The 27897-nt window shown below is 48.9% G+C and overlaps 1 protein-coding gene across 4 annotated transcripts in view; it reads left to right on the top strand.

The window, feature by feature from the left end:
- The window catches only part of GAS7 (growth arrest specific 7), a 92843-nt gene that overhangs the window by 7442 nt on the left and 57504 nt on the right, over positions 1-27897 (top strand). For 2 of the 4 annotated variants that reach the window (XM_051634684.1, XM_051634683.1), the window contains exon 2: positions 22364-22484. In XM_051634684.1, coding sequence (XP_051490644.1) covers positions 22364-22484 — 121 coding nt within the window. Of the gene's footprint in view, positions 1-19959; positions 20092-22360; positions 22485-27897 lie in introns of those variants that run through there. The other 2 variants (XM_051634685.1, XM_051634682.1) reach the window with 2 other exon arrangements.

Below are 27897 nucleotides of genomic sequence, written 5' to 3'. Positions count from 1 at the left end.
TTCTTGAGTGTGAGGGTGGTGAGGAACTGGAACAGGTTGCCCAGGGAAGCTGTGGCTGCCCCATCCCTGGCAGTGTTGAAGGGCAGGTTGGATGGGGCTTGGAGCAACCTGGGCTGGTGGGAGGTGTCACCTGCAGGGGGGTTGGAACTGGATGACCTTTAAGGTCCCTTCCAACCCAAACCATCCTGTGATTCTATGATTTCACTGACTACTATAGCAAGTGCAATCTCAAAGATACGACATTCCTCTATTTTGGAGACATCCCACAATAACAGGAACAAGTATGTGGTGCTGCAGCATTGTAGATAGTATCTGCTCTTGGAAGTATCTGGGACTGTTGCAGTTGTTTTCACTGTGGCCATTGTGCAGCTTGGGGCAGCACGAGTGGTATTTCTGCTGCTGTGCGTGTTCACCGTGTTGGCGCCGTGGGCAGAGCCTGGGGGTGCAGGCTGCTGAGCCTGGAAGGTTTGACACGAGGCACCAGTATTTCTGACTTTGATTTCTGACACTTCTAGGGGAGCTCTTGTTCTGTGCAGCTTGTTCAGCGTCCAGCGCGTTGGGGATGTGCCCCACTGGCTGTGCAGACATGGCAGAGTTGCTGGAAGCCTCCCAGCAGCCCGGCCCTGTCGTGGTGGCTGCTTCCTGCTGTGCACTTTGCCTGGAACCCTGCTCAGCTCCACACTGGCACACAGGGAAGAAGGACCTGGAGTGGAACATCTCCCTGATGAGGAAAGGCTGAGGGAGCTGGGTCTCTTGAGCTTGGAGGAGACTGAGGGGTGACCTCATCAGTGTTTACAAATATGTAAAGGGTGAGTGTCAGGAGGACAGAGCCAGGCTTTGTTCAGTGATGTCCAGTGACAGGACAAGGGGCAGTGGGTGCAAACTGGAGCACAGGAGGTTCCATGGGAATATCAGGAAGAACTTCTTTCCTGTGAGAGTGACAGAGCCCTGGGACAGGCTGCCCAGAGAGGCTGTGGAGTCTCCTTCTCTGGAGACATTCCAACCCCCCTGGACACGTTCCTGTGTGATGTGCTCTGGGTGACCCTGCTCTGGCAGGGGGGTTGGGCTGGGTGAGCTTTCCAGGTCCCTTCCAACCCCTGGGATTCTGAGATTCTGTGATCTGAAAGAAGGATAATGGACTTGATGTTCCCCACTCCGAGCTTCGCACGCTCTCATCAGTTTACGTCAGTTGAAAGTGTGTCTGTCTAGATTTAATTACATGTCACACTCCCTTTAATGGGTGTGATCCAATTGGAGTGCAGAACAGCCTAAAATCAAGGCTGACAGTTTGCTCAGCCACTTTTTTTTTTTTTTAAGAACAGGGTGCTTCAACAAGTGTTTGTCTTGAAAAATACAAGTATGCTTTCGTGTAGGTGGAATGTTTTATGTCACCGTGTAAAACATTCCCTATAAAGAGGACCTGGTGGAAAGGCTTGGTGTGTGTCAGGAGGCTCTGCAGGTGTGCAGTGTGTCTGCAGTGCAGGCAGGGGCTGGGCAGGGGAGTGCTGGGCCAGCAGGAACCCCTGGCACACCTGCCATACCAGCAAAAGGGCACTTGTTTTGGTTGAGGGGCAGAGCAGCCCCTGCTTCTCGGGCTCTAGACCTGCTGGCAAAGCTCTGCCTGCCAATTTACTTCCTCTGGAGGTGCTGTGGTGACTGCCCTGGGCAGGGGGGTAATAGCAGAGAATGGTTTTTGTTCATACTAGTAATCCCATTTTCCACATTGTGCTATCAAAACAGCTTTTGTATTAGCCTAGTACATTTGTGGTTTGCTTTTTTGCTGGCAGATTCCGGAAGAGGGATGCCATGGGTTGCTCAGGAGCTACCACTGCATTTTGTAGAACACATCTAGCAGGGGAACATGTCTTTTAACATGCACCTTTTTCAGCAGTTGTGAGCAGTCCCCTCAGTGCTCAGGTGTTGCTGTGGCCTGGTTTGGGGTGAGTTTAGGCTGGCTAACAGGTGATTCTGCTCACTGATCTTTGAATTCTTAGATGATTGCAGACCCAAAGGTTGAATATCTTTTTTTTGACATTGTTTGAGATCTTTCCTCCATTTGTAGTGGTAAGAGTAGACTGCAAACTGCTCTTGAGCCACAGATATTCCCACTGTGATGCTGGCAGCAAAAGCACTGTGGTCTTCCACGTTTGTTTGGATCTCCCAGGGCTTTCCCAGCTCTGTGGCAGCTTCTGAGAGCCCCTCTGCACCTCTGCAGCAGTCTGCAGGGTGTATGCCAGGGACAAAGTGACTTCACTATTAACTGTTTCATCTGCTCTCACTTTGGGTGCCCCTATTGATAAGTTCTGTGTCTCTCTCTTTTGACCTGCCAGCTGGTTTTCCACGGAGGAAAAAAACCTCAGTAAAAGAAAAATTAAAAAGGCTTATAAAGGCCTGGGATGTTTATATCAGGCCAAAGTCTGTAAGGAGGGTGTGAGTGAGTGTTGTGTGGAGGAGGGCAGGCAGCTGGCATGAAAGCTGCAGGGGGTCTGCCCAGTGCTGCTGCCATCCTGAGCTGGGCAGCAGTGCTGGGGTTACAGGAGCAAGGCTGCAAGGCTTGCATGCATCTCACGGAGAGAAAGCAGGAGCTCTCTCTCTGGATGCACAGGCTGTAGCTGTCAGGTTGTCCCACTGGCAGGGGGTCTTGGTCTTTGAAATGTCAACTCGCACTCAGTGAGTTCAGGAATGGATGAAAGGGAGAAAGGTATGAGAGTAAGGAGGAAGCAGAGGCACATCACAACTTAGTTAAAAGTCCCAAGGCACTCATCTTATATTCCTGTATTTGCCTCTATCTTTTACTTGAAAACCCTGTAAAATCTTCCTCAAGTTTCAGAGGCAGATCTGTTAGTTCAGGGCTAAATCTGGTCTCTCACTGAACATGCAAATGTGCTTTCTGGCATTGCCCATGACCTGTGTTAGCCTTTTCACACCCATTCCATCAGGCACATGGTCAAGCAGCCCTGAGACTGTTGAGGAAAAAATACAGCAGTTGAATGGGAAGCAGGGACAGGGTTAAAATGAAGCATATCCCCTCTCCTGAGAACTCCTTGGGATGCTAAGGGACCAGCTTTTGTGGAAGAAGGAAGGAGAAAGAATCTTTGAGCTGGTGGACATTGTTTGGGACATGAAAGATAGATGTGGCATTCCAGTTATTCCCTCCCTATGTAATATTTTGCATTTATCACTAGTGTAACATGTTTGCTGTGATGTTACCTGTTAATTGAAGACTTACTGAAGCTCTTCAGGGTTTTGCCTCATGTAAACAGTCATGTATAACAAGCAAATATTTACAACACTCTTCTCATGCTCCTTTTCATGAATTGCTTTTTGACTGCTTCTTTTCTTCTGAAAGTCTTCACAGAATGAAGTTTGTTTTCACAAACATGGTTGTGATAGCTGATCTTACAGAAGGTATCAGCACTACCAAGAATATCTAACACACGCTCATGCCCTCATGGCTGTAACATTGCTGTTGAGTGTACTCTGCCATTCTGCTTTTTTTGTCCCTTCTAATAATTTAAAACTTTCAGAATGTTCTTTTAAACTGGCTGGCTGGATCTTCTCTGTCTTCTGGATCCTTTCTCATTCACTTATTTAGCAATTTATTAATGTTTCTAAAAACAAAACCCTGCAGTTGCTGTGTGCCCTCCTGCTCCTCCATGAGTTGTGTGCCACAAAGCCACAAACCAGACCTACAGGGACAAGCTGCTGCATGACAAGAGCAGTTTCAGTTGCTGCAGATGTGATGCTTGGTCATAGAAGGGGCAACCTCAGGAGCTGGCAAGTTTTTGGTAGTGGGGGAGAAGGAATCATTAGTATGGAGGAGTTTGGAAGAGAAAAATGGAGATTTGGAGTGACAGAGTTTGCAAGGTGTGGCAGAGAATGAAGAATTAACACAGTTTGAATGTGATACTGATCCAGCAAAGCACCAAGCAGAACTTGCACAGAAGAGGAATTATATTGCCAAGGGGTGGGGAAATGCTTAACTTGGAAGGGAACAGACAGAAACTGGATTGATGAATGTAGTGTTTTGCAGTCCTGGAGAAATGTGTGTACTGTCTGCAGAATTCAGTTCAAAAAACCCTGCTGAGGGCTGTGTGTGTAGCACATGGCTGAGCAGTTCCAACCCTGCCTCTGTAATGAGCTGCCTGAGCAGCAGATTTGCTTCTCCTGTGCCAGCTGCTGTATAATAGGACTAATTCATTACCCAAGGCCAAGTAATCACTCTCAGTAGCAAGATTTAAAGGAGATCCTATGACTTATCTCACTGTGCTGTGACTGCTGATTATCACAGTAACAACTGGCATCAAATGAAGACTGGAACTGATCCTCAGTCTGTTATGGGATGAAGAATAGAACTTCAGGTATTTTCAAATATAAATCATGTTTAAATTATCTATTGGTCCCTTTTGGAAAACTGTTTTGAAATGAATCTGAGTCAGTGAGCCCCTGGGGCCAGTTCCTCTCAGCTGCATGGCCCCAGGGTTTGCTGGACTCCCTCAGTCCTTCTCTCTCCTCTGCTCTTCATCAGCACAATTTGCCAAGTCTGGGTATGGACCTTTGGTGAGGGGCAAAGCTTGTCCTCAGTGCCAGCCAGAGATATTATCGTGGGCTCTAATTCAGCTCTGGGATGGGGCCATGGCAAATTCTTCTGATGTTCATCTTGCTGGCTGTACTGGAATTGCTGTTCCCAGCATATTGTGATCACTGTGGCTGGTGCCCTGCTCCGTCCAGTGTGTTCCCAGCAGGATGCTGCTCACCTCCTCACTGTAGGAGGTAGGAGAGAACAAGGCATCTTCTCAGTGTGCCCCACTTTGGCATCTTGTCAGTTTTGAGGTGGGACCTGCAACACCTCAGAGGTGGGATTCTCCTGGTGCAGGAGAGGAAATTATCTGACCACGTTGGAGTCCCATGGTCAGGGAACCCACAGATAAAGACCACCAGCCCCAAGCAGCACATGAAAGGAGAAAGAAGCTGATGAATCAGAGAAACTGAATGGTACAGCTCTGGCTGCATTTTTCACTCAAGTGAAGTTGGAGAGCTTGCTCTACACAGTGAGGCCCAGAAGTTCTTTGTATCACAGCCCTATAGGCTTGAGCCCATGCACTGCTCCTTCTGTGTGTCCAAGGGAGGACCACTCCAGTCTGACCTGGGAGTATGGGGATTGCCACCTTCCTCCTGACTGTGACCCAGTGGCACAGTAGTCCCTAGGCTCCTTACTCCAGGCCATGAGCTCCTCCACCCACATCTTCTGGGCTGAGAAGCTGCTGGTTTGTTATCTGATCACTGATCACTTCAGATCCACGGATCACCTTGTTTTATCCCGTGCATGGATGGCACATGAGAAGCTGCCCACGTCGTGGCACCCCTGGGCTGGCAGGGGCTGCTCTGCCTGCAGGTGGGCTGCATGGAGAGCCCGACTGGCCCCGGCAGCCCCTCACTTGCACAGAGCTGATCTGGGGAAGGGCTCTTCTGCTTCACTGTTTTCTTTTCTCTCAGTTGACCTCAGCGGAGTTTGCATTAGGCTCAGTCTCTGCAGCCAGCAGGTCTAATCCCTTCTTCCTCTGAGCTGACCATGAACGTTTGCTCTTGCCACCTCCCAGCATTTCAGCAGGATGGGGAGGTGCAGGTGCTGACAAGCAGGGCTGAGCAGAGGAGACCAGGCAAGTCCCATGCACTAGGTCTTGTGCAAAGCAGCAGCTCTTGGACCCTGCAGATACAGCTGAAAGACACTGATTTTGGTAACACCAAGCTAGGTGCACTGAGTGGCTGCCTTGCTGGACAAGATGTAACAGCAGCCGCTGAAAACAGCTCTTTTATGTATCTAGGGTCAGAAATATGCACAGATGGCAAGGTGTGACAGATGGCACCAGAGCTAGACCTCCGCCTGGTCACTGACATGTAGGTGTGTGGCTCAGGCAGGTGATCTCCACCATCTGAGGTGGGCATCCAGCCCTTTGGTGCAGACGATGCCAGAGATGCTGGTTTCGCCAAAGGGGACTGAGCTGTGGCTCGTGCTGAGCAGGAGCTGCCCAGAGCTCACCAGTGGGAAAGGCCAAGCCAAGGGGGGTGTGAGCTGCAGTGCCTGGTCCCTGTGGGGCTGTGCAGGGGGGCTGTACCATGTCCCCTGGCTCATTAAATGTTGTGGGGGAAGAGGCCCTGAACCACCCACCTCCTGAGCAGGGGAGCAGCTCGAGGGCAGGAAATGGGAGACGTGGCTTTGATTTCCTCCTGCTCTGTGCAGAGTCCACATACTTCTCTGTTCCTCCAGGAGCCTGTTAGCTGCCAGGCTGTGCAGTGAATGTCCTCCTGCCCCAGGGAGGCTGCCCGTGGCAAGCATGGGGTGTCCAGGGGTCAGCAGGCTTCTCACAGGCTTCAAGGATTGCTTCTGCTCTGATGGACCGATGTGGACAGGGGAGCAGTCCTGGAGCAGAAACTTCTCAGTCCAGCATTCCAGACAGTGAAGTACAAGTTCAACTTTGCTTTAGAGAGCCAAGAGTCACTTACATTCCTTTTATAGCCCGCTGAGGAAGAGAGATTTCTGAGGTTAGACCTTCACAATGCTTTTTCAGATGTGCAGGCTGAAGGAGCTGGATCCTCTGCTTCTCCCTGGTGATCAGAGAGCACCAGCCCAGCTGGCTCAGCTGTGGGCACCTGTGTTTGCTCAGCCAGAGCTGAACGGAGGCAGGAGCACTGACCAGCTCTGCATGTTGATGTCCCTGCACTCAGAACAGGCTGTGTGGCAGTCTCCACAAGGACCTACACTGAAATGTGGTTTTCATGTCTTGCCAAACTGTTCTTGCTTGCTGCTAACTCAGAGAGTAGGAGCCTGGGGGTGTTGTTATCAATCTGTAGTTTGAATTCAGCATCTGTTCTGTGTCATCCTGCTTCTTTCCTAGACATGAGGCCGGGGCTAGTGTTTGGTGTCCAGGAAGAGGTGAGACCTGCCTGCAAGTGCAGGGCTGTGCTAGGGCTCCTGGTTCTTTCCTCCATAAGCAAGGCTGTTGCAGACTCACCAGAACTTCCTTGCTTTGCCTAGGTTCAGGTTTTTTTGCCATCCCAGGCTTGGAAATATCTCAACTGCAAATACTGCTGTGGTTCCCACGCAAAAGTTCACAGCAGTTCATGTGGAGAGGGCCTAGGAATTATTTCTGTGTGCCTCTTGGTGGTGATGAGTCCAGGTCATTGTACGTGAGGCCGGTGGCAGTGCCACCTGCTGAGGGAAGAGCAGGGTGATGGGGAGGAGGGAGTGCAGGGCTGCAGGATGGGCCCTTGCTGGGTTCTGGGCTGCAGGGAAACAGCCAGCTCTGCACTTCAACTCCTGCAGAAACCCTCAGGTGTCACAGCACGAGTGTGCTGCACTGCCCAAGGGCTTCGGCAGAGACCACTCTGCCCAACACGCCTCGTACAAATCCAAGGTCACTGATCTGCAGAACCCTTTGAATAGCAGAGCACAGGCTTAGATCTGCCAACTGATCAACCTCAGTCTGACTTTTTTACCAGATCTTTTAAAAAACAATGACCTTGTGCCTCTGCTGTTCACGCGCATTCATTTTGTACTGACAATTTTAAACGCCTGCTGGATCAGTCCAGAAGCTTGTCTGGCTTTGTGATTCAGAGTGGCTTGGAAAAGTCCTCTTGCATTTGGCTCGTGGTCGGAGAACTGTCTGAATGCACGGGGAGCATGACTGACCTGAGAAGTGACCGAGGCACAAAACTAAACCCAGGCCTTCCACACCCCTGGGAAAACGGCCTGGTTTGGGTGTCTGCAGGGAGATATGACTGGTTTGGCTGGTGGTAATTAAATGACACGTATTTGTTCTTAAATATCAGGATCAAGGAGGGGTAAAACCCACTTCTTGGTGGTCTCCAGGGCCTTATTCTCAATTGCTGTCAGTCTAAATTCTTGCTCTTACAGCTGAGTCCATTACCCTGATACTAAATTTCTCCCTGGGGGATGGAAATGAGGTGGACTTAGGGAGTTTCTCACTAATCACATAACTCAAGCATCAGAGGCCAGTTGGAAGAAAATGATTTGTGATAGTTATTAAAGATTGCATCGTGCATGCTGTCAGAGAGATGACATACTCCCCACCCTAATTCTTCTTAACTTTCAGCTATGAGTGTTGGCCTTTTCTAAGCAGCGTTTTCTTCTATTAGGTTTTGTTTTCTTTTTAATACATGATGTCATACTTTAAATAATATTTCCATTTTCATATCAAGTGCATCTATTCCAAACCGCCTCAGGGAATGTCAGCAGAGTGGTATATTTGAAAACAGCTGCCCAGGGTACATATGCTGTAGTGATAGGCTCACTCCTCTGCTCTGAGAGAGGCTCAAAAATACCTGCATCACTTCTGATAACAGTTACCTGTTCTGTTCTTAAGGCAGTCCAAGCCATGCTATGGCTTCAATATCACCTCCATCCTGAACCTTCCTTCCTGCCATTTAAATCTTTTTTAATCCCACCCCTATGATGAATGGGAAAATAAACCAGCCTTTCTCTCTTTTCAGCAGCTTGATGATATATCTGAGAGACTCCCCTCTTAACAACTTTTCCTCTTTCCTTTCAGGTTCTTTTGTCTAGATCTCTGGTTTTTACTCTCTTCTGGACTAGCCAGTTTGTTCATGTTTTAAAAGAGTAAAGCTCAAAACTTGACACATAGCTCCAGCTGAGTGTTACCAGGTCCATGTGTCTCATGCTGCTCTCTTGTTTTCTTTCCCAGTAAGATGTTTGTCTCTCTTGGAGAAGGTACCACAGCTCCACAGCTGACACCTCTGTGGCCCCACTTCCACCTTGGGGTTAGTGTTGGGTCACATTAGTTCAACAGATCATCCCATGACAAAATGGTGCAGGCTTTTAATCATATCCTTGTTGTCTGTTCAGGGTCCTTAAAAAATTACTACAGAATTTATTCAATGATTTTTCTAGGAACTGGAGCTAAACTGGTTATTCCACAACTCCATTTCCTTCTTTTCCCATTTCTTCAAGCTAGGCACTATGTTTGGCCTTTGCTGTCTTGCCAGAAATCTCCCTCCCTGATTTTCCATGAATTCTCAGAGATGATTAACAATTGCTATTAGTTTTATGAGCCAGTTCTTTTCAAAGACTTGGGATTAATCTATCGATCTCAGTGTCTCCAACTTATTCCTTCCCTATTGCAGGCTGAGATCTTAACCCTTTGTTGCTAGTATTAACTGTGACAGCCACTTGATCCAGGATGACTTCTTTATTGACAGATAGCTTTTTGTTGAAGATACTGAATGTGATCATCCATGAGCAGCTCCCTGCTGAGCTGCAACTGGTTGCTTTACTTGGTCTTCCACTTAATAGAACATTTCCAGTTACTGTTGATGCTTGTCTGCTGATTTTATCTACTTTTGTGCCTACACTTCTGTACTTGTCATAAGAGTAACTGGCAGCTTCTTTTTCATTTAAAAGCAACCCAAGGAAAGCAATCCCTTCCTTATGTGCACAGTGTGAGGTACAAATGGTTCCCAGTCCCAATGACTTCTGATGTTTCTCTATTATAATTATTAAAATTCACTGCAGCAGTAAGAGGTAATTATATCCTGTGGACGTAAGAGAAAGATGTATATGCTCCATGCAGAAGAACAAAGAAGATAGATTTTCTGTGTGTTCTTTGAGAGACAGAATGGCTTGGTGATGAGTTGTCAGTAAGCAGCAGGTCACAGTGACTGGATCATGTTGGAAATGCATCCTCATTGCAAGATTGTCCCAGGGGTTAGAGGGCCAGGTGATGAGTACATGCAGTTCTCAGCTCTGCAATGAGATTTATCTATAAAGGCAATTAAGTCACACAGGGTTGGTGCCTCTGGTTCCCTTTGTGTCATTGTGGTAACTCAAAGCCAAAATTACATCTAAACCTGGTTGTTGTGGTAAGAGGCAATTTCTGTGCTTGCTCATTCTGTAGGTAGCACACAGAGGCTGAAGCTTTACTGCTCTTGGAACAGGAAAAGTTGTGAATTGCACAGAAATAATTACATTTAGGGGTGAGTTCTGTGCTCAATTCTGTACTTCTCTGTCTCAGCCCATGTCAAAGGGTAACAGTGTAGTCACGTATTTCATCAGTGGTGCAAGTCACCGACTAGCAGTTCACCAGCAAAACAGCTGGGCTTGAGAAAGAAAGGGAACCTCTGGTGATGTGTCAACATTACAGTTTAGAACCTGGTCTTCTGTTCCCAGGGGCCATGAAGTCCTGCCAGGAGCAACCACCACCTCCTAGCAAAAACTCCATATTTCCTACACATGTCACCCAAGTACTGATTGACCATTGGCATAACCATGTTTAACATTGGCCTTTTTAGTAAGAACTTCCTCCATCCTTTTTGCTGCATACAAAAATCTGAGGTGAAGTAAAAGTGCATCCTCAGAGACATCTGTTGGGAAGCCTGAAGTCTGGTAAGGGAGGGTCTAGAAGGTAAACATGGCAGTTTTAACATGGACAGTTTATCCATGTGTTAGTTATCCATGTGATGTGTTATCCATCTAAACCAGTGTTAGTGGGACAGGGGAGTGAACAGGAAAAGAGAGCCAGGGGAGGTGACCCTCTGACACTCACTGTGCTGTGAGGATGCTCAGTTACTGGGTGGGGCAAATTACAATTCATCAATAGCTCTTTCCAGGGATTTCCCTCCCACTTGCTGGTTTTTGGGCTGTTTTCTTGTACTTTCACTTTTTCCATGCTGAATCTCATCTTGATCTTTCCCGTCAGTGTTTCTGCCTGCTCCGTTTAGCTGCGTGTGTCTGTCCTGGCTGCAACTGATCACCTCCCTTTCCTGGTCCTGATCAGCTGTGCTGTTTCTTGGCACTTTCCTTGAGGTCTGCCTTTGTCATTCTCTTCTCTGCAGCCCTTCCCACCATCTGCAGTGTGCTGGCTTAAACATTATTCTTGTATACAGGCCATCCCAGGAATAAATGAATTTCACTGCACAAACGTGGTGACCTGGATATTCATTTTCTCAGATGAAATGCCTGTACTGTGGAGTTTCATTAGAAAGAGAGAAACTGGGCAAATGAGGTCTGAGCTTCCTGTAGTGAGCAGAGGGTTGGGAGCAGTAGCTTGGAGGACAAGAACCTGAGGTTTTCAAAATGCTCAAAGGTTTGTTGCTGATTGGAAGGTAAATATGAACAGACTCTTCCATGTCAGTGGTTTGTCAGAGGTAAGAGACATCCACGTTACCAGGGACTGTCCAGTCTGTTGAAATGAGGCTCACTTTACAGGCCGGGGTAGGTGGCATGTGGGAGACACAGGCGTTCTTTGTGTGTGTCCTCTTCCAAATCAGAAAGGCCAGAAGAAGGAGAAGAGCCTCTGTGGGAGCACCAGAGGGGAGAGCAGCTACAGAGAGCACTTGGTGCTGCCAGGATCCATGTGAACCAGCTGGGTCCTTCCCTGGAGCAGCAGAAGCTGCAGGGGGCAGAGGAGACCACGCTGCTCTTGGATCCTCTGCTGCTCTGCCCACCAAGCATCATCTTCAGAAGCAGCTGATGGTGCTGCATTGCCTGTAGGTCACATTTGCACTTTTTTCCATTCCTGTAATGGGAAGAAGCTTGCAAATGAATATGGCATACTCTGGTGCCAGCAGGCAACTCTTGCTGTGCTTGTCCAGACCTTCCTGAGAAAGGGTCAAGGCAGCCAGCAGAGATGGTTGTGGTCGTGCTCTGCACGTCCTGCCTGGGCAACCTCCAGAGTTGTTGAGCCTGGCAGAGAAGGAGAATCATGTTTTAGTGCCATCTCAGTCTCTGTCAGGATACAGAGGCAGTCCTACACTTTGCATTTTTAGAGAAGGGACCCCTGGAAAAATGCTGCTGATGCAGCAAGTGCTTGTGTCAGCAGGGCTCTCACTGCAGGATGTGGCCACTGAGGCTGGCAGCAGACGTGTTCCAGCTGCAATGGGGGGGAGCAAGTATTTTGCATGTAGAGAACCCTGAAGCCCCCTGTCCTCCCCTTGCCACCTTATCCCCCAGCAGGGATGGGCACATGGCCTCCTACTTGCTGTCACACCAGCCCCACTCCCTGAGCAGTGCCCACCCATGGGTGGTGGCTGCCTCTCCATCCCTCCATCCACCTGTCTGGCCACAGGGTGGGCAGGCAGGGTCCAGGTTGCCCCCTGGCTGGGGCTCCAGCAGCCTTGCTCAGCCTTGGCAAGTTGTGGGACTGGTCTTCTTCCCTCACTTTTTATTCGTTTGCTCACCTAATAAGGATTGTAGCAGCAGCAAAAATAAAAACTAAATATCGTGTGTCTGAGTGTACTCGACTGCAGAGCTACAGGCAACAACAGCTACATTCCCTGCGCCAGAGAAAGATTATGAGGGAGGGTGCAGGAATGTGCATCTGGCAGCACTTTGTATCTTGGCCACTTCATTGTTTTCTCTGCATCTGAAGTTCCCAAACTTTTGGTTGTGGAGGGCCACTTAGTCCAGGGAATATCAGGTTGGGGCTGCAGAACACATTTTCTCTGCAGGGAAATAGCACTGAACAAACATTGAGGATGGTTGTAAATAAAAAGTCCCCATCCAGGCTATCTGCAAAAGTAGCCAGAGGCTTTATCTGGGGATCCTGACCTACCACAGCAACAGGGGGAAGCAAATTTCATTTTAAAGTGCAGGAAAATCTAGCTGCAATATGCCAAAAACCTTAATAGCTCTGCTTAAGGCCTGGGGCCAGGAACAGAATCTGAATTAACTATTCTGATTTTCTTTGAATTGAATAGATTTTTCTGTAATATTCATAATAAAAATATCTTGATGGAACTGCAGATCATTAGCATAAGGTTCTCAGGTCCCAACATGCTTCCTAAAAGAGGAAGGATATTTAAAGTCTTCTTTTAAAAGTAATTAAAGATAAACACAGACAACTAACCTGCGTTATTACTTGGAGTCTCAAGAATATCCTTTCATTAACTTCTCTTGAGAAGGAGAATGCAACAGCAAAGAAACTCTTCTATGATGCTTTTACTTGCTTTTTTGACTTACAAATATGTTACTCACTTGTTCCAAAAGGTTTTGTAAATAGCCTTCTTTGGCAGATGACTGCAGCAGAGGTGGATGTTGCTGTGCCTTAGCTTTCTGTGCAAGCCTGTGTGTGCTAATGGGAGAGAGTCTATATATAATTTAAGGGAGAACCCCTTCCTAAGCAGACAGACACTAATTAGTTGTTATAAAGTGATCTTATTGTGTCTGGGAAGCTGCAGAACAGAGCAGTGGAATTGTTCTTCTTGAAAGAACCACAGTGAAGGATGAGAAACGCAGCAGGTGAAGACAAGCTCTGGCACAGCCAGTGGCACGAGGTCATGAAGGTGTGTTGTACAGGCACATTGTCCCCTTGAGAGAGAAATTGTCTGTCATAGTGATTTGTGTATTTTTTGTCATTTTATTTTTACTCATAACTTCTTCATTTTGCACCTTGTGCATTGCTGGAGTGGAAAAGTGTCCTAGCTCTGTGTAAACCACAGAAGCAAGCGAGTCTGGTGCTTGTAGCTCCTGGGGTGGCACCAGGTTGGCATTGTCCCCAGGTGACATGTGGGGTCCCTGCAGTCCCCCTTGGAGGATTTAGCAGCAGGGGCAGTTCTGTCCTTGTGCCACTGCTGGTTTGTTTACCTGGCTGCTGTGCTCTGGGTTGTGCAATGGTGCTGGAGGAGAGGATGCCTGTGATTCCTGGGAGCTGTGAAGCACACTCGAGAGAGACAGGCTGGCTGCTGGCTGCAGAAGGGCTTGTGGAGGGGGCAGCCAGGGGGGTGCTGAGAGCCCCCTGTGCCTCTAGGAGGGGTTTAGTTCCAGGGACCATGAGGGTGATGCCAAGTGTGGTGCAACACAGAAAGTCAGTGCACAAGATCAAGAGTGGATCTGAAAGAGCTGCTCAGTGGGCAGGGCAGAGGTTTCTTTGCCACCTCTTCTTATTTCTGCTAGGTTTCTGTTCAAGGTTTTTTTTCCTGTTTAAGCAGTTACTGCTTCACATTTGCCTTCAGATAAAACCCTGTGGCATTGTTTGGGGATGGTCATGGCAGGAGGGGGCATGGCACACCTCCACAAAGACCAGAGTGGCCTGGGACTCCCTCCCCGTTCTTCGTACATGTATTTTTTGCAGCTCCCTGCAACGTCTTGTGAAATATCCGGCCTTGAAACTGCACCTAAGCCCATGAAGCTGTGAGAGCTTCTTAGCCCTGGCTGGAGAGAGGGGACATGTTCCCATCTGGAGGTGAGGTGGGTTGGCTTGGGTCTCTTTGTGCCTTGTGTCAGCCCAGAGAGCAGAGCACAGAGCGGGGCGGAGCTGTCCTGCACCGCAGGGGCTGGAGGCCCCATGTAAAAGCATTTGGCATTATTCCCAGATGTTTCATTTCTCCAAAATCAGCTGCACACACAGGACTCTGGGAGTGCAGAAGACAAGCCACCCTGCCCAGCTCTTTGCCTGCCGGGGGTGATTTCTCAGCCTGCCTTTTCCATGCCGCAGCCAAGGAAGGGGGCTCAGACCTTGGCATGAGGTGGCTGTGGGGAGTTTCTTGTTTTAACTGCTTCCAGTCACCCCTCCAGTGCAGAGCACCTGGAGAAAGCAGCATAGCCCTGGCTCCCCTGGCCTCCTCATGGGCCTCTGACCGTGTTCCTGGTGTGCCAGGCTCTGCAAACACTCACGGGGGGGATCTGTCCTTGCAGCGTGTCATTTCAAACTGGAGACAAGCAGTAATGCTGCAGCTGGCCTGACCTGGCCTTGTGACTCTCTGGGTGTATGGGGGTGACTCCTACAGTACAAGGTTTGCTCAACAATAGCCCTGTTGTCCCTGCCTGCCCAGGACAACAAAGCCCTTCAGAGTGCTTGGCCCTGGTGCTCTGCCTTGTACCAGATGCTGATGTCAGAGATGGAGCAGGCATGTCCCTCGGGAGCAGGGTGAGGGGCAGGGGGTCCTGCCTGCTCCCCAGCTCCCCTGGCACGGGGCACATCCAGCCCACAGCTCTGAGAGTGCCAGAGCTGCCTCATCTCTAGGCTTTTACACGTGAGCTATCCCTCTTCATCATTGCTTAGCTTTGTTTTGGACTGGGATTATTCCATCTCAGCCAACCTTCCTTCACATCAGTACCTGGAAAGGTGAATCCCAAGGGCTGGGAAGGGCATGTGCACGTGTTAGGGGCTGCTGAATCAGTAACCCACTAAAGGCAAGGCTGCCAGAGCTCCACATCCCCAGGTCCACACAACAGTGAGGCTAAGCATGTGTTCCTGGTAGGCATACAGCACAATCTCACATGCATGGTCCTTCCATATGCCTAGGCATGTCCAACTGCACAGATCAGCCAGAAGCACTCAGCACTCTCACAAAAGGCACCAACAACCTCATCCTGTTCCCCTTCCTGGTTAAAAAAGGCTATCAGTCTGTTAGTGGGGAATGCACACATATATATCATGTAGAGCCTTCCACTAACTGGCCTGAGACACTCTGTCCAGGAGCTGGCCTGCCCCAGCCTGCCCAGTTGCTGATACCTGGTCATGCAGCCCCACTGACCACAGACTTCCTTGAACATGCCAGCACATCCACAGACACATGTAAGGTTCTTCCAGTAACTAGATGTAGATACCACGTCTGCCTGGCAGCTGAGCCATGGGTCCTCTCACCTGACACACACAGACATACGCAAGCAAATAGGTCTCAACCAACAACGAGAACTTATGGTCCCTACAGTAGTTGGCTTGGATCTCCTGGTCCCTCCAGTAGCAGCTCAACAACTCTCTGGTCTCTCCAATACCTGTCCAAGACTTATGGCTGTTTTGATACCTGGCTAGCCCAACTTGATAAGCACCCACATAATGCTTGATATGCAGCCGGTGCTCCAGTCCCTCCAGTTGCTGGCATTGCAGACACAATGGCCCCTATGACTTGTGGCCCCCACTCCAGTTTCTGGTGCTAATTAAGTCTCTATGCAGGCACATGCACACTGAATGGAGAGGCCCTGATCCAGGAAAATAGTTAGAAATAGATTTTAAGAAGACAGGCTGCAGTGATCAAACTTAGGGCATGGACAGACAAATGTGATGACCAGCTGCCCATTTATATGTGACTAGCTCCTTTCATCCCCTTACCCCTCTGTTTTCCCACAGTGGTTTCCTCTGTTCCACCACCTTAGTTTCTTCCCCTATAATCTTGTATAATCCCAGAATGCTCTTTGCCTGCATCCTATAATGAGTCCCATCCCCCTAGGGTCAGGATCAGTCTGTGAGATGATCTGGAGATCCCTTCCCTTGATTCACTGGGTTGCTTTTCCCCCCAGACGATGGGGCTGGTTGCTCTCATGCACAGGGGAGGCTCCAGGCAGGGTGCTCTGTGTGTGGGATCAGGTTATCTCGCTTCCCCACCCATCACTGCCCCTCTGGGTTGCTGTTACTGTTCCCTCTGTGCTCCACTGCGTGTGGAGCTGAGCCCTTCGCCACAATCTGCCTGGTTGACTTCTCCTTGGCCAAGTGTCCATTTGGCCTCCCCAGGCCACGCTGGAGAAGCTCTGTCTAGCAGTGCCAGCTTCATGCACCAGGCACACGTTGAGAAGGGAGAGGACAGCTGCTCTGGAGTTACCCACATTTTTCACCTAAAGCTTGACAGCCCCTCTTTTGGAGGGGTCTAGGCTGGGTTCACGGATCAGAGTCTTTCTCATCCCACCTATTTTAGTCTCTCACACAACACTGAGCCAGAAAACATCACCCAATCTGTCTCTCTGGGTCATGTATCCTTCAGAAGCACTTTGTTTTTCCCTGGTTTAGGGTACTGAGAGAGAAAAGTATACCAGTCCCAGAAGGCTAATTCTCTGCAAACAGTGTGCTATTCATGGATAGTACCTTAAAGCAAAGTCCTGGACACATGCCTGCACCAGAGCCAGGGACCTGGGTGGGAAAGGAAAGAGGATCTTGGCAGCTGTGGGTCTGGTTGGAGAGGAGGCCCTTGGTGGGGAAGGTGGAGCTGGATGGGAAGCACAGAGACTGCATTTCAGAGCCAGGTGGGACACCGAGCAGTGTGGAGCTGTCACTGTGTCTCTTGCCATGGTTTGAGCTATGGAAGAGTTGGCCCCAGAGCAGAGACCCATGCACCTGGCCAGCCTGTCCTCCTGGTCATACCTGTGGCAGGTTGGTGGGAAGGTGGCAGAGATAGCACCCAAGGGAACCACGGCTGCATGGGGATGCTGAAGTTATTTAGGAAGAAGACAGAGTGAGTAAGACTGATGTAGCACAGAGGAGACTTATTAGTGCAGGGAGACTTGAAGACTGGGAAAAATGGGAGCTGTCCTGCTAGGCTGGGATGTGGGGTGTGTGCTGGTGTGCTCAGCCCACAGCTCCAGGCGATGCCTGAACACTTGGCATGGCCAAAGTGACTGTTCCTCCTGGAGAAGGAGGGCTGGTGCTACAGAAGGAACCTGGAGACAAGGCATGTGCCCAGGGGGAGGAGTGCTGGGCAGTGGGGCTGGAGGGGCAGTGGCCTTATCTGCATTGGCAGTGTCTTGCTGTCAGCAGCAGTGCCTGCAGGGCCACCCAGGAAGGGCAACTTGTCCCCATGTATCACCAGATTCAGCCAAAAGGGAGCTGTGCTGGTTGCCATGACAACTGGAACAGGTCATATGACCCGCTCTACTTTCTAAATTTAAATCTGTTTCACACAGTGTATGTGACTCCATGGAAACCAAATGTTGAGCAAGACAGATTGCATAAAAATGAACAAAATACAGAATGACTCAAAGTACTGGAGAGGAAGAGGCTGCTGGTGCTGCTGGTGGGGCTCAGAGGAGCCCTGGGCATCCTCCTTCCCCAGGGCACATGTTGGTGCAGACATGCCCAGCCTGGGGAGGGTCTGCAGGGCACTTCTAGTGCCAAGCTTGGGATGGACACAAGGGGTGTCCCCTGCTGCCAGGGCTCTTCTGTGGGCTTCTCTCATCAGCAAATGCCGTTTGCAGCCCCAGCTGTGGTCAGACACAGACCCCACATCTCTGACTGCACTGGATCTGCTATGTTTCTGCTTCGTGCACTTACTTTCACACACACCTTTGCCAAGTTCAGTATTTAGAAAATTCAGTTCAGTATTTAGGAAACTGTCGTTAGATAGAAGCACAAGCTCAGTAATGTCAGTACAGAGTAAGCTTTTCCCTGCAGGACAGAGGGCTGTTCTGGTGCAGGTTCATGTTATGGCAATTTTTCCCTTTTGTGTCCTTTGCTTCTTGCAGGGAGTTTTCCTTGCACATTTTGTCTGGTTTCTGTCACCAGTGTCACTGGGCAGGACAGTGCAGGGGAGCTGCTTAGCTGGGCTCTCTAGCCTTTATTTGTGCTGTTTGGGTCTGCAGCAGAAGTGCAGTGTGACTCTGAGCAAGTGTCCTGACACTGCATCTAATTCAAACTTTTCCCACAGCTAGAGGCATCCTGTTCATTTGCTCCAAGGATAAATGTTCTGTTGAAATAGGATCATAAAATCATAGAAGAATTTAAATCGGAAGGGACTTTTGGAGGGCTCTGTTCAAACACCCTGTTCACAGTTAGATCAGGTGGCTCAGGGCCTACATTTGTGGGTTTGGGATTGTTTTTCTTTGCCTTTGGTTGTGTGTTCAGGAGAGCCCCTGGCTGCACTCTGCTGGAGCTCAGTGCGAGCTGACACATCATGAGGGAGCTAAGGCTTTTAAGTGCACAGATGTTTCCTCCCTAGGATCCCTCTTTGAAGGGAAATGGGGGTTTCCTGAAGTTTGAAAATGAGAAGTGTTTTTCCTCTATTGAGCAAGGCTGAGCTTGTCTCAGGGAATCAGTGAGCATGGGATGGAGACTGAAGTGTGCAGGCCCTTCACTCCCTGTTGCCTCACTTTGCTGTGTAAAACCCCTTTTTGCTTTATTTTTTTCCACCATTGGGAGGGGATCACATTGCCAGGTGGCATTCCAAGGAGCAGGATGAGTTGGGCTGCTGCTAACTTGATCGAGAAGAGCAGGAAAGAAAAGAGAAACAGTCAGAAACAGTTAGTGGGAGAGGCTCCCCCAGAGCCTCCCTGCTGGGCTACCAGAGTGGGACAGCAAGTGCCAGGACTTCAGTGTGCAGGCTCTGTTTTGCATGGAGCATCCAGGATATCTGACCCAGTTGTCATGCTTTTCAGTCTTGCTTCTAGGCAATCTGTGCTAAACAACGTTCCCTGGTCAAGAGTGTCACCTCTGGGTAGGTTGTGATGCCTGGGGTGGCTGTCCTGCCAGCACCAGGCATCCTCTCCCTAACATCCCTAACCCAGTGCCTGTGGATGAGGGGCCACAGGTCAATGGTCAGGTTCTTGTGCTCTGCCTAGAAACCTCATCCTTCTGCCTTGTCAGCCCTGATGTCCTGGGCTAGATGGGTTAACTCCACAGATCAGCTCTTAATTCATATGCTCACCTTTGCTAGCTCCGGCTCATGGTTTGGTGCTTCAGAGCTCCAGTGCCCTCTCTGCTTGGAGATGCCTTTTACATTTGTTGCTCATTTCTGGTCCCTTTCTGCTGTGCCCATGTCCTGTCCCTGTGCTTCTGCAGGCAGCACGTGAAAACCATTGCTGGTCGTGGAGAATGTGGCCTGTTGGGTGGCTGGCTCTTTGCTACCCCTACATACAGCAGGAACCCTGCTAGATGAACTTCTGCTCCTAGGAAATCTCACAGGGGGAGCACTTGTGTTCTTGGTTTTGAATGTTTTGAGAGATACGTTGGTCCCTTTTCCAGGCAGCAAATACAGACACAGGAGGATTTCTATGGGGTCGCGTGATCCCTGCACTGCTCATATTGTTCAGGTTTCCTGTTTCCTCAATGGCGTGTTGCAGACATCCTTTTCAGGTCCAAATCTGCCTGTCCACCACCATGTAGGGGCTTGGTGACACCCCCAGAAGTGACAATGAGGGGAGTGGCCTGAGTGTTTTGTCTCAGCTGGAAGGCACTGGGGAGCTGCAGGGTTTGGGAGGCAGAGGGGACTGCTGGTGCACCCAGCCCCAGCTTCTGCCCCACCAGGTCAGGGTCTTCAGGGTCCCATCTCTTTCTCTAAATGGAATAGAGCAGTTCTTCTAGGAAGAGACACCTAATCTCTATGGAAGAACTACAAGAAGTGCACAGCCCTCTGGTAAGCCATTCCAGTCAATACTTATCCTCATGATTGGCAGATCTTTTCAGTCTGAGCCTGTCTGGTTGCACTTCCAGTCACTGCTGTTCTGTGTTTGCTGGCTGGTCGTGCTCTCTGCTGATATCAAAACCTCCTCTCCATGTAGACAGTCCTCTCTTGTAATTTGCCGTTCTCATAAACTATCCTGGCAAGAATTCTCCTAAAAATAGGAGCAAGAGATTGAGTAATAGCCCAGTCTCTTGCTGAGCTGCCCGAGGAAGAGGTGTGCAAGTGCCTCACTTTTCTTATGACATGTGGCTGGGGCACAGGGTGTGTCCCAGTATGAGCTGGCTTTGGGGACAGGTTTGAAGCCTGTCTGAGGTGCTGTGCCAGTGGTGGAGCTGGCCTCTGGGACACTGTGTACCCATGGCTTCGTGTCTCCCTCCTCTCTCCTGGCCCCTGTTCTCTGGCTCGTTTCAGCAGCAGGGTTGTCTGTCCTTACAGGTCAGTGTAGCCTGAGCTTCTCCCATATGGGTGTGCAAACATGGTTCCAGTTTAACTGAGCTGCTCCTAGAAAGAAGGGACTGCAGAAGATCTGGCCAAGACAGGGTTGTGTCTGCTGGGAAAAACAGAGCAAGAAAGTCTTTCCTGTTACTTAGATCTCCTGTTTGGCAGAGAAGAGATGATGTGCTGTCCCCATGGCCTCCATGGCACTCTTGCTTCTGAAAGGATGCTCTGTGATTGTGTCAAAACCACGAAGTATTTAATCTGTGATGCATTATAGGGCCCAGCCCCATATTCTGCTGCCCCACATCATGTGTCCCAGAGTCTCCTGGTATCCGTGCTTCAATGGGTGTAGAGTGGTGAGCAGAGAATGAAGCCAAGTTTCATTTCCTCTTCAATTCCTCTCCTATGCCATCTTCAGTTCCTCTTTTCCCCACGGAGAATCAGTCTGGAGCAGACCTGCTATGGGAATGGGAGTTCCAAGTATGTGTGGAAGTGGATTGCACTGGGACCAGTTAGGGACTCTAACACAGGAGTGGTCCTGGTGTCAAGAGGATCTTCCTCTGCAGCCCCAATGGAGAGATAAAGTCATGCCCACGGTGAAGAAGTTCTTCCTAATGTCTAACCTAAATCTCCTCTCTTCCAGCTTAAAACTATTCCCCCTTGTCCTTTCACTACAAACTCTTGTAAAAGTCCCTCCCCAGCTTCTGAAGCCCCTTCAGGCACTGGAAGGTGCTCTAAGGTCTCCCTGGAGACTTCTCTTCTCCAGGCTAAACACCCCCAACTCTGTCTTCATAGCAGAGTTGCCCCAGCCCTTCGTGGCCCTTCTCTGGACCCTCCCCAACAGCTCTATGTCTTTCCACAGCTGTACCCAGTACTCTAGGTGTGGCCTCACCAGAGCAGAGTATAGGGGGAGAAAACCACTAAATTTGTCCACACTACGTTGATGCAATGCAATGTGGACAATCACATGCACTTCAGCCTCACCTCTTCCTTTTCCTTGCACCCTGAACCTGCGCTGAGGCTTGAAACTGAGATGGTGAAGCTGGTTGGTGCAGCTGAGGTGGCACTTGAGCCCTGACAGCAGTTCTGGGTCTGCCTGGAGAGCAGGTGACAGCATGACACTCATCTCCTGCTCATAAAGACCTGGATCACTCCTGGTAATTTGGATCCTAATGATCCTGTATCTGGATGATATGGATCCAGATTACATCGAGATCAGTAATGTAAGCATTGCTAATTACATGTATTATTAATAGAGAATCAGCATACTGAGAAATTCACTTCAGCACACTACTCCTGTAGGCAACATGGCTCTGCAGTGGTTCTTCTTGAAAATAGCTGAAGCTGGTGGTGCCCCTGTAAATTAAATTGGGGTAGCACCTCCATAACCTGTGCTTTGACCCACCAGTGTATCTACATGAAAGTCAATGAGTGCCAGATGCATGCTTTTCTTTCTCAGACACATTATTTTATGCTTTGCATTTTACTGCTTAACAAGAGTAATTTTCTTGGAGACGTCCAGGTGCTCATGGGACATCAAATACAGAGGAGTTTTATTTCTCTCCCAAATTATGTTCTGTGTAACTACTGCTCCAAGTGAAGATTGCTTCATGCTCTGGATGAAGCCAGGACAGACATGGGGAGGAATGGACTGAAAGTCTTTGGGTGTTTTGCTGTCTCTAGAATGCCAAACCATGAAGTCCCTTTCCAGATATGTGTCTGGTTAGACTTGGGATTATCTAGACATCGACTTAAAACGTTGTTTGTTTGTTTGTTTTCTCAGCAGAAACCCAGAAAGGCAACTCCTCAGACGGGAGAAGATACCATGAATGGCCATCTTCCCCCTGGCTGGCAGAGCTACATGTCTCCCCAGGGCCGAAGGTACTATGTGAACACCTTCACAAATGGTAAGTGGGGGTGGGGGCCCAGTAAATGTGCTGATCTATTGCAAGTAATTGTCTCTCAAGTTGATTTTGGTGACAAAATAGGCCCAGAGTCAAAGGAAGTATAATGACCCTGCCACCGTAGGAAAGAACATAGTTATACAAAGTTTTAGTCTTCTGAATCTCTGTTACGTTTATTCTGACCATTAGAAGACAGCCAAAGATTTTACAGAAGACAGAGAATGTAAAGTAGAAACACCCCTGCCATAGCAGTTTTAGAATAGAAACCACTGTTAAGGATATAATCTTTACCACATTCCTTATTTCCTTTCCCTTTAGGTTCAGGTATCTATGTCTATATAAGTACATCTATGCAAAGTAGCTTGGTAGAAGCTCAGGTCTCACTGAAGCACCATTAGGGGAAAACAGAAAGAATTAATGGAAAAGTTCCTCAAATCAGAGTCAGTTTGGCCTGGGAGACAAGGGGAGAAAAAGGCATGTAATGGGACATCAAATACAGGCTTCTCAGACTGTATTTGTCAGTTTTGTTCTCTGTTTTGGTAGCAGAGAAGCAGACTTAACTCACAATCTTATCAGCTGCTCAAGACCTGTCAGACTGGTACCACCTCTGGCTTACCCAAGACTCTGTCTGCCTGCTTCTCTCATCATGAGCTCAGAGCAGCATTGCAAAACAGGGATGTGTGACCAGCAAAACCAGATTTCTTTAGCAGAAAGAATGACAGGGGAGGAAAGGACAGCAGGAGTTCACCTTGTTCACAAGGGAGTCGGAGCTATCAGGAATGAGCTCTGGCCTTCCTCTCTGACTCACTGGGAGTGAAGGGAGAGCCATGGGCTGTCACAGTGCACCTCCTGGCCCTTTCAGGGACCAATGTGTTTTATTTTAGAAGCTGTGGCCTAGAGCTTGGCCAAGTCATGATCTACCTGAATTGTATGCACTGACATCTCACAGGAACCTCCAGAGGGCACATTACGAGGAACCACTGCTTTCATTTTCGAGCACAGGCTGCTCTGGCTCATGGGCAGCATCCCCTGCACAGCTGGGGGGATAAGTGGAGTTAGATGCTCTGTCCCCACTGCAGTTCAGAGGTGGGTGAGGAGGTGATGACACTCAGTCCTGAGCCACCATGGTGAGGGACCCTTACTGACGTGCATTGGGGTGAGGTCAGATAAAACCAGTAAGAGGCAGAGCCTGGGTTTTGTGTGATAAAAGCTCTTGTCAGAGGAGCCTGACCCCAGAAGGGTGGATGGCCTGGACTCAGTTTCACCATAAAGTCAGGCAGCTTTTCACATTCCTCATAGAAGTTAAATACAGTGTAACAAGGGCCAACAGCCACATCCTGCTTGGTAGATCCAGGTCAGAAATCAGGACAGGTATTTTCTGTAGGAAGACAGGCTAGCCCTGGCACAGGCTGATCACTTTGGTGGTGGAATCTCCATCTTTGGGAGATTTCAGGATCTGGCTAGACAAAGCTGTGGCTGACCTGCTCAGCTGTTAGGAGTGATCCTGCTCAGAGTGAGTAGCTGGGCTGGAGACTTCCAGAGGTCACTTCTAACCAGTCCTTCTCAGGAGAGTTCCCAAACCACCTCTGGGTGCACTCTCAGCTACTGCAGTGGGATTGCTATGCAGCAAGAAAAATCTCAGAATAACAGAGAATAAAAAAGAAGGTAGAAATGGGATTTCTGTGTTCTGGTCCTTGCTTTAGGAAGCACTTACTCAAGTTTGGTTTAGATGAGAAAGCTGCTCACCAGAGTAGTCCTAAGCCCAGCTGGCTTTGAAGTTATGCATGCTCTTGTTTCTTGTGCTGGGCTCAAGGATAATGGATTTCTGAGCCTCCCACATTTTCCATGAGGTCTGTAGCCTTTTGGGAGACAACAGGAATTTCCTATATCATGTACAGGGGCACTCTGCCCCCTCCACTTCTCCAGCCTAGCTGGTGTTCCTGGCAAGCTTAATTTTTCCCAGCCTGCTCAGTTAGAATATGCTGCTGCCTGAAAGTCTTTTTATCTGTTCAGATACTCCTTTTTGCTAGTTTATCAGTTTCATTATGTTGTTTGGGAATGTTTTTGCTCTTGTTGGGCTGTGTTGCACTATCAGATTCACATCCCAAATGCCTGTGCTTCCTCGAAGTGGACTGTGTGCCAAAGAAGTGTCACCTCTGGGTGTCACACAGGCCTCAGACAAAGCAGAAGCTGAATGCAACCTTTAGGCCTTTATGTTGAAGAGTGTGATGAAACCTCATCCAGTCCTGGCATGAGCAGCTGTCTGGACACTGTGTTGATTTAATCCTGCTAATTGGCTCTGACCTTTGTCCCTGCAAAACTGGCAGTGCAGGACTATCCATGGGCAGATTGTCCAGTCTCAGGGATGAACTTTCTTCCTTGGCTCTGCTGCAGAGTTGGGCCTGCTGAGCTGTGCAGTCCCCATCAAGTCCCACGTGGCATGCAAGGCTTCTAACAGTGGGATTGCACCTTGGCACTCAGAGGTATTCTTTGGCTTTCAGCCATATGATAGGTCAAAGACAATATGCTGTAAAACTACAGTCCCCATCTTTCCTGTGGCTGAGCTGCATTGGCCTAGATAATATTTATTGCAGGTCTTACAGGCTTGACATTTCATTGCACCTGCTGACTTGTCTTAACTGCTTATTTGTGCCATCATTGCTGCAGCTGCTGCTGGGGGTATCAAGGTAAACACTGACAGTGTTTGTCATGGGGACACGTGCCAGCCTACATCTCTGTCACAGGGTTTCATGGGCCTCCTTCCCTCTTTGCCTCCACAGCACCGTTGTTTCAGCAGCAGGAGGCTTTTCCGTCAAGGTCTTACTTGTGCAGATGTGCTCCTGGTTTGCTTGGTCTTTATCAGAGCTATCACCAGATGATGAAAGTATGTGGAGTGTTTGAGAGAGACATCACTGTTTAGTGCACAACTTGGTAACTCAGAGGCCAGTGAAAGGTAACTTGTTGACTTTCAGTCTGGTCATGTACTTAAAGGTCCTCTGCTCACCATTAGCTCCCAACAGCAGCTGATGCAAAACTTTTGGTTAGTAGGGACATAACCATCCCTCACATCTCCCAGGGACCAGTTACTGCTGAGACAGATGATCAGAAAGTGTTCCAAGACCTTCTCTGGAATCTTCAAAAATTCTCTCAATTTTTTTTAAAAAATTTATATATATACTTTTCCCCCACCACAGGGAGGTCTGGGTGTTCAGCAGCTTTCACACAGTGATTCACAAAGTGGCTGGTTGACTCCATGTAAAACCACTGCAGAGGTGACAGCCGTTGCTAGAATGTTCATCTGGTCTCAGCTAAAAGAAGCAACACTGCCAACCCATCAGGAAATGCTGCAGACCCTGTGCACGTTGCCACCCACCCCTCTGATTCCACAGCTGAGATGGTCTGAGATGATCCTTTCTCTCATCCCTCACTCATGCAGCAGGAGACTGTGGAGGGGCAGGAGGTGCTGCTGCGGGTGCTGGTGGCAGTTCTGCCTCCCAGGAAGGGCACAAGCACTTCTCTTGCTGGGACATGGGTGTGCACTGCACATCCTGACAAACCACAGCGGTCACTTCTCCTTGCTGGGCAGAGGTCTGGCCTCAGCAGGGTTGATGAAATGTAGGCTCTGCTAGAAGACAGAGTAGCATGGGAAGGAAAAGCTGTGGGATCTGTCCATGTGGCCCAGGAGAACCTGCATGTTGAGTCTGCCTAGGAGAGAGAGGTACCAGAGATTAGGCACTGCTGTTGTGCCTGTTCTCAGCCAAGTCCAGCAGTGTTCTACATGGATTAATGCATCTAGATGGGTGCAACCAGCATACTTGATAACTACAGGCTGTTCCAATAGACAAGATTCTGTGTAAGATACATGTCACAGTTAAATATGCCAGTGAGTCACTAGAGGGAGGAAAAGGGAACTTCTTGAGGCAATAAAGTGTTAACCGGTCAGTCAAACAGAGAAATGTTTGCATCTCTCTGAGAAAGAAATATTTGCATCTCCAAGGGAGTGAAGCAGTCCTTACTTTAATGAAGATAAATGGCCAAACTATCTCCTGGACAAGGAATAAGTACTGTGAGATTTGAGTGAAAGATTAAATCTGTCTGAACCTGCTTCAGAGGGCCTGGGAGGAGCATTCCCGAGAGGAAGGACTTCCCAGAGCTGTCTGGTGAGTGCACATTGTGATGCAGGCTTTGGAGGGCTCTCTTGATGCAACAAGGCATAAGGGACCTTGGAGAAGGAGGCTCTGTGTAGCACCCTGCCAGGAGGGGATAGCACTTCAGAGTGATAAGAGAATGAGAAAGAACTTTCTGGCTATTTTTCATATAAATGGTTTAGTTGTGGGTTTCTTCTTTTTTTTTTCTTTTTTTTCTTTAATTTTTTTTTTCCCTTCTGTCTTCAATAAGCATCTGTAATTGCTTTGCTGAAGCTAGATGTTTGATTTAGGTTAGAATTGCACACTAACGTGGCTGCCCTGGACAGTGAGTTTAAGGCAGCTTGGGTTACAGCAAGTCAGTGTTCACTGAAGACTGTGGTAGATGTTTCAGTTGGGGGACCTCAAGCAGGACACTGTCTGCTCTGCCCTACCAGGGCCTTCTGCATGGACTAGGTGGGGAGCTGGCACCAATGGGGTGGACCCTCTGACATGCAGCAAAACACCAGGACACAGCCTGTAGGGTTTTCCAGGAACCTTGTTGCATTGGGCTATACTGAAATATGAGTGTTTCTTCTCCATTTGGAACTTTCTGTTCAAGGGGACTTCAGTTTTCATTCCCAAAGTGAAAGGATGCCCTGACTTTACAGCAGTTAAGGTTTGCCCCTGTCTGATGTCCTGTTACCAGGATCTACAAAGCTTCCTATTTAACAGGAAGAAACATCAAATTGTCCTGGAAAGGCTCAGTGGTTGCTATCTGTGATCAGTCAAGGTTGGTTCCCTCCCAGGCTCCTCTGAAATGCTCTGTGGAGTTTCCTTCCATTTCCAAGTGCAGAATCTAGACCTGGATCAGAATCACTGTGCCAAATAAGGGTGTCTTCTGCAGGTGCTGAAACACTAAATTGTCTAAAGGGACTGTCCAGCTTTCAACTTTGTTTTAGTGGCTTGTACTTTGTGTTGTATTTGGACATCCTCTGAATGGCATGTCCTCCTCTTGCAGCGCTCCAGCTGTCCTGCTGGCTCAACCAGTTGCCCTGTCAGTCAATGGGAGGCATATTTGAGAGCTAGGTTGGGGTGTTGACCAAGCTCAGGGTTGTGGTGATGCCCTGGATTGGGTTAGAGCATGGCAGAGCATTCCCCTGCCTCACTCTGGGGCCTTGCTGGCACCCACCACCTTTCTAAAGGTGCAAGAGCAGGATTTCTTAGCAGGTTCGTGGCATTTTCAGTACTTCCATCATTGACAAGCAGTGGTGGAATGAGGTACCTGCCTT

This window comes from Apus apus, chromosome 17 (assembly GCF_020740795.1).
Source record: "Apus apus isolate bApuApu2 chromosome 17, bApuApu2.pri.cur, whole genome shotgun sequence".
In the NCBI taxonomy this organism is placed as follows: Eukaryota; Metazoa; Chordata; class Aves; order Apodiformes; family Apodidae; genus Apus; species Apus apus.
Note: the sequence above shows the minus strand (reverse complement) of the source record. Positions and strands in the feature narration are given on the sequence as shown.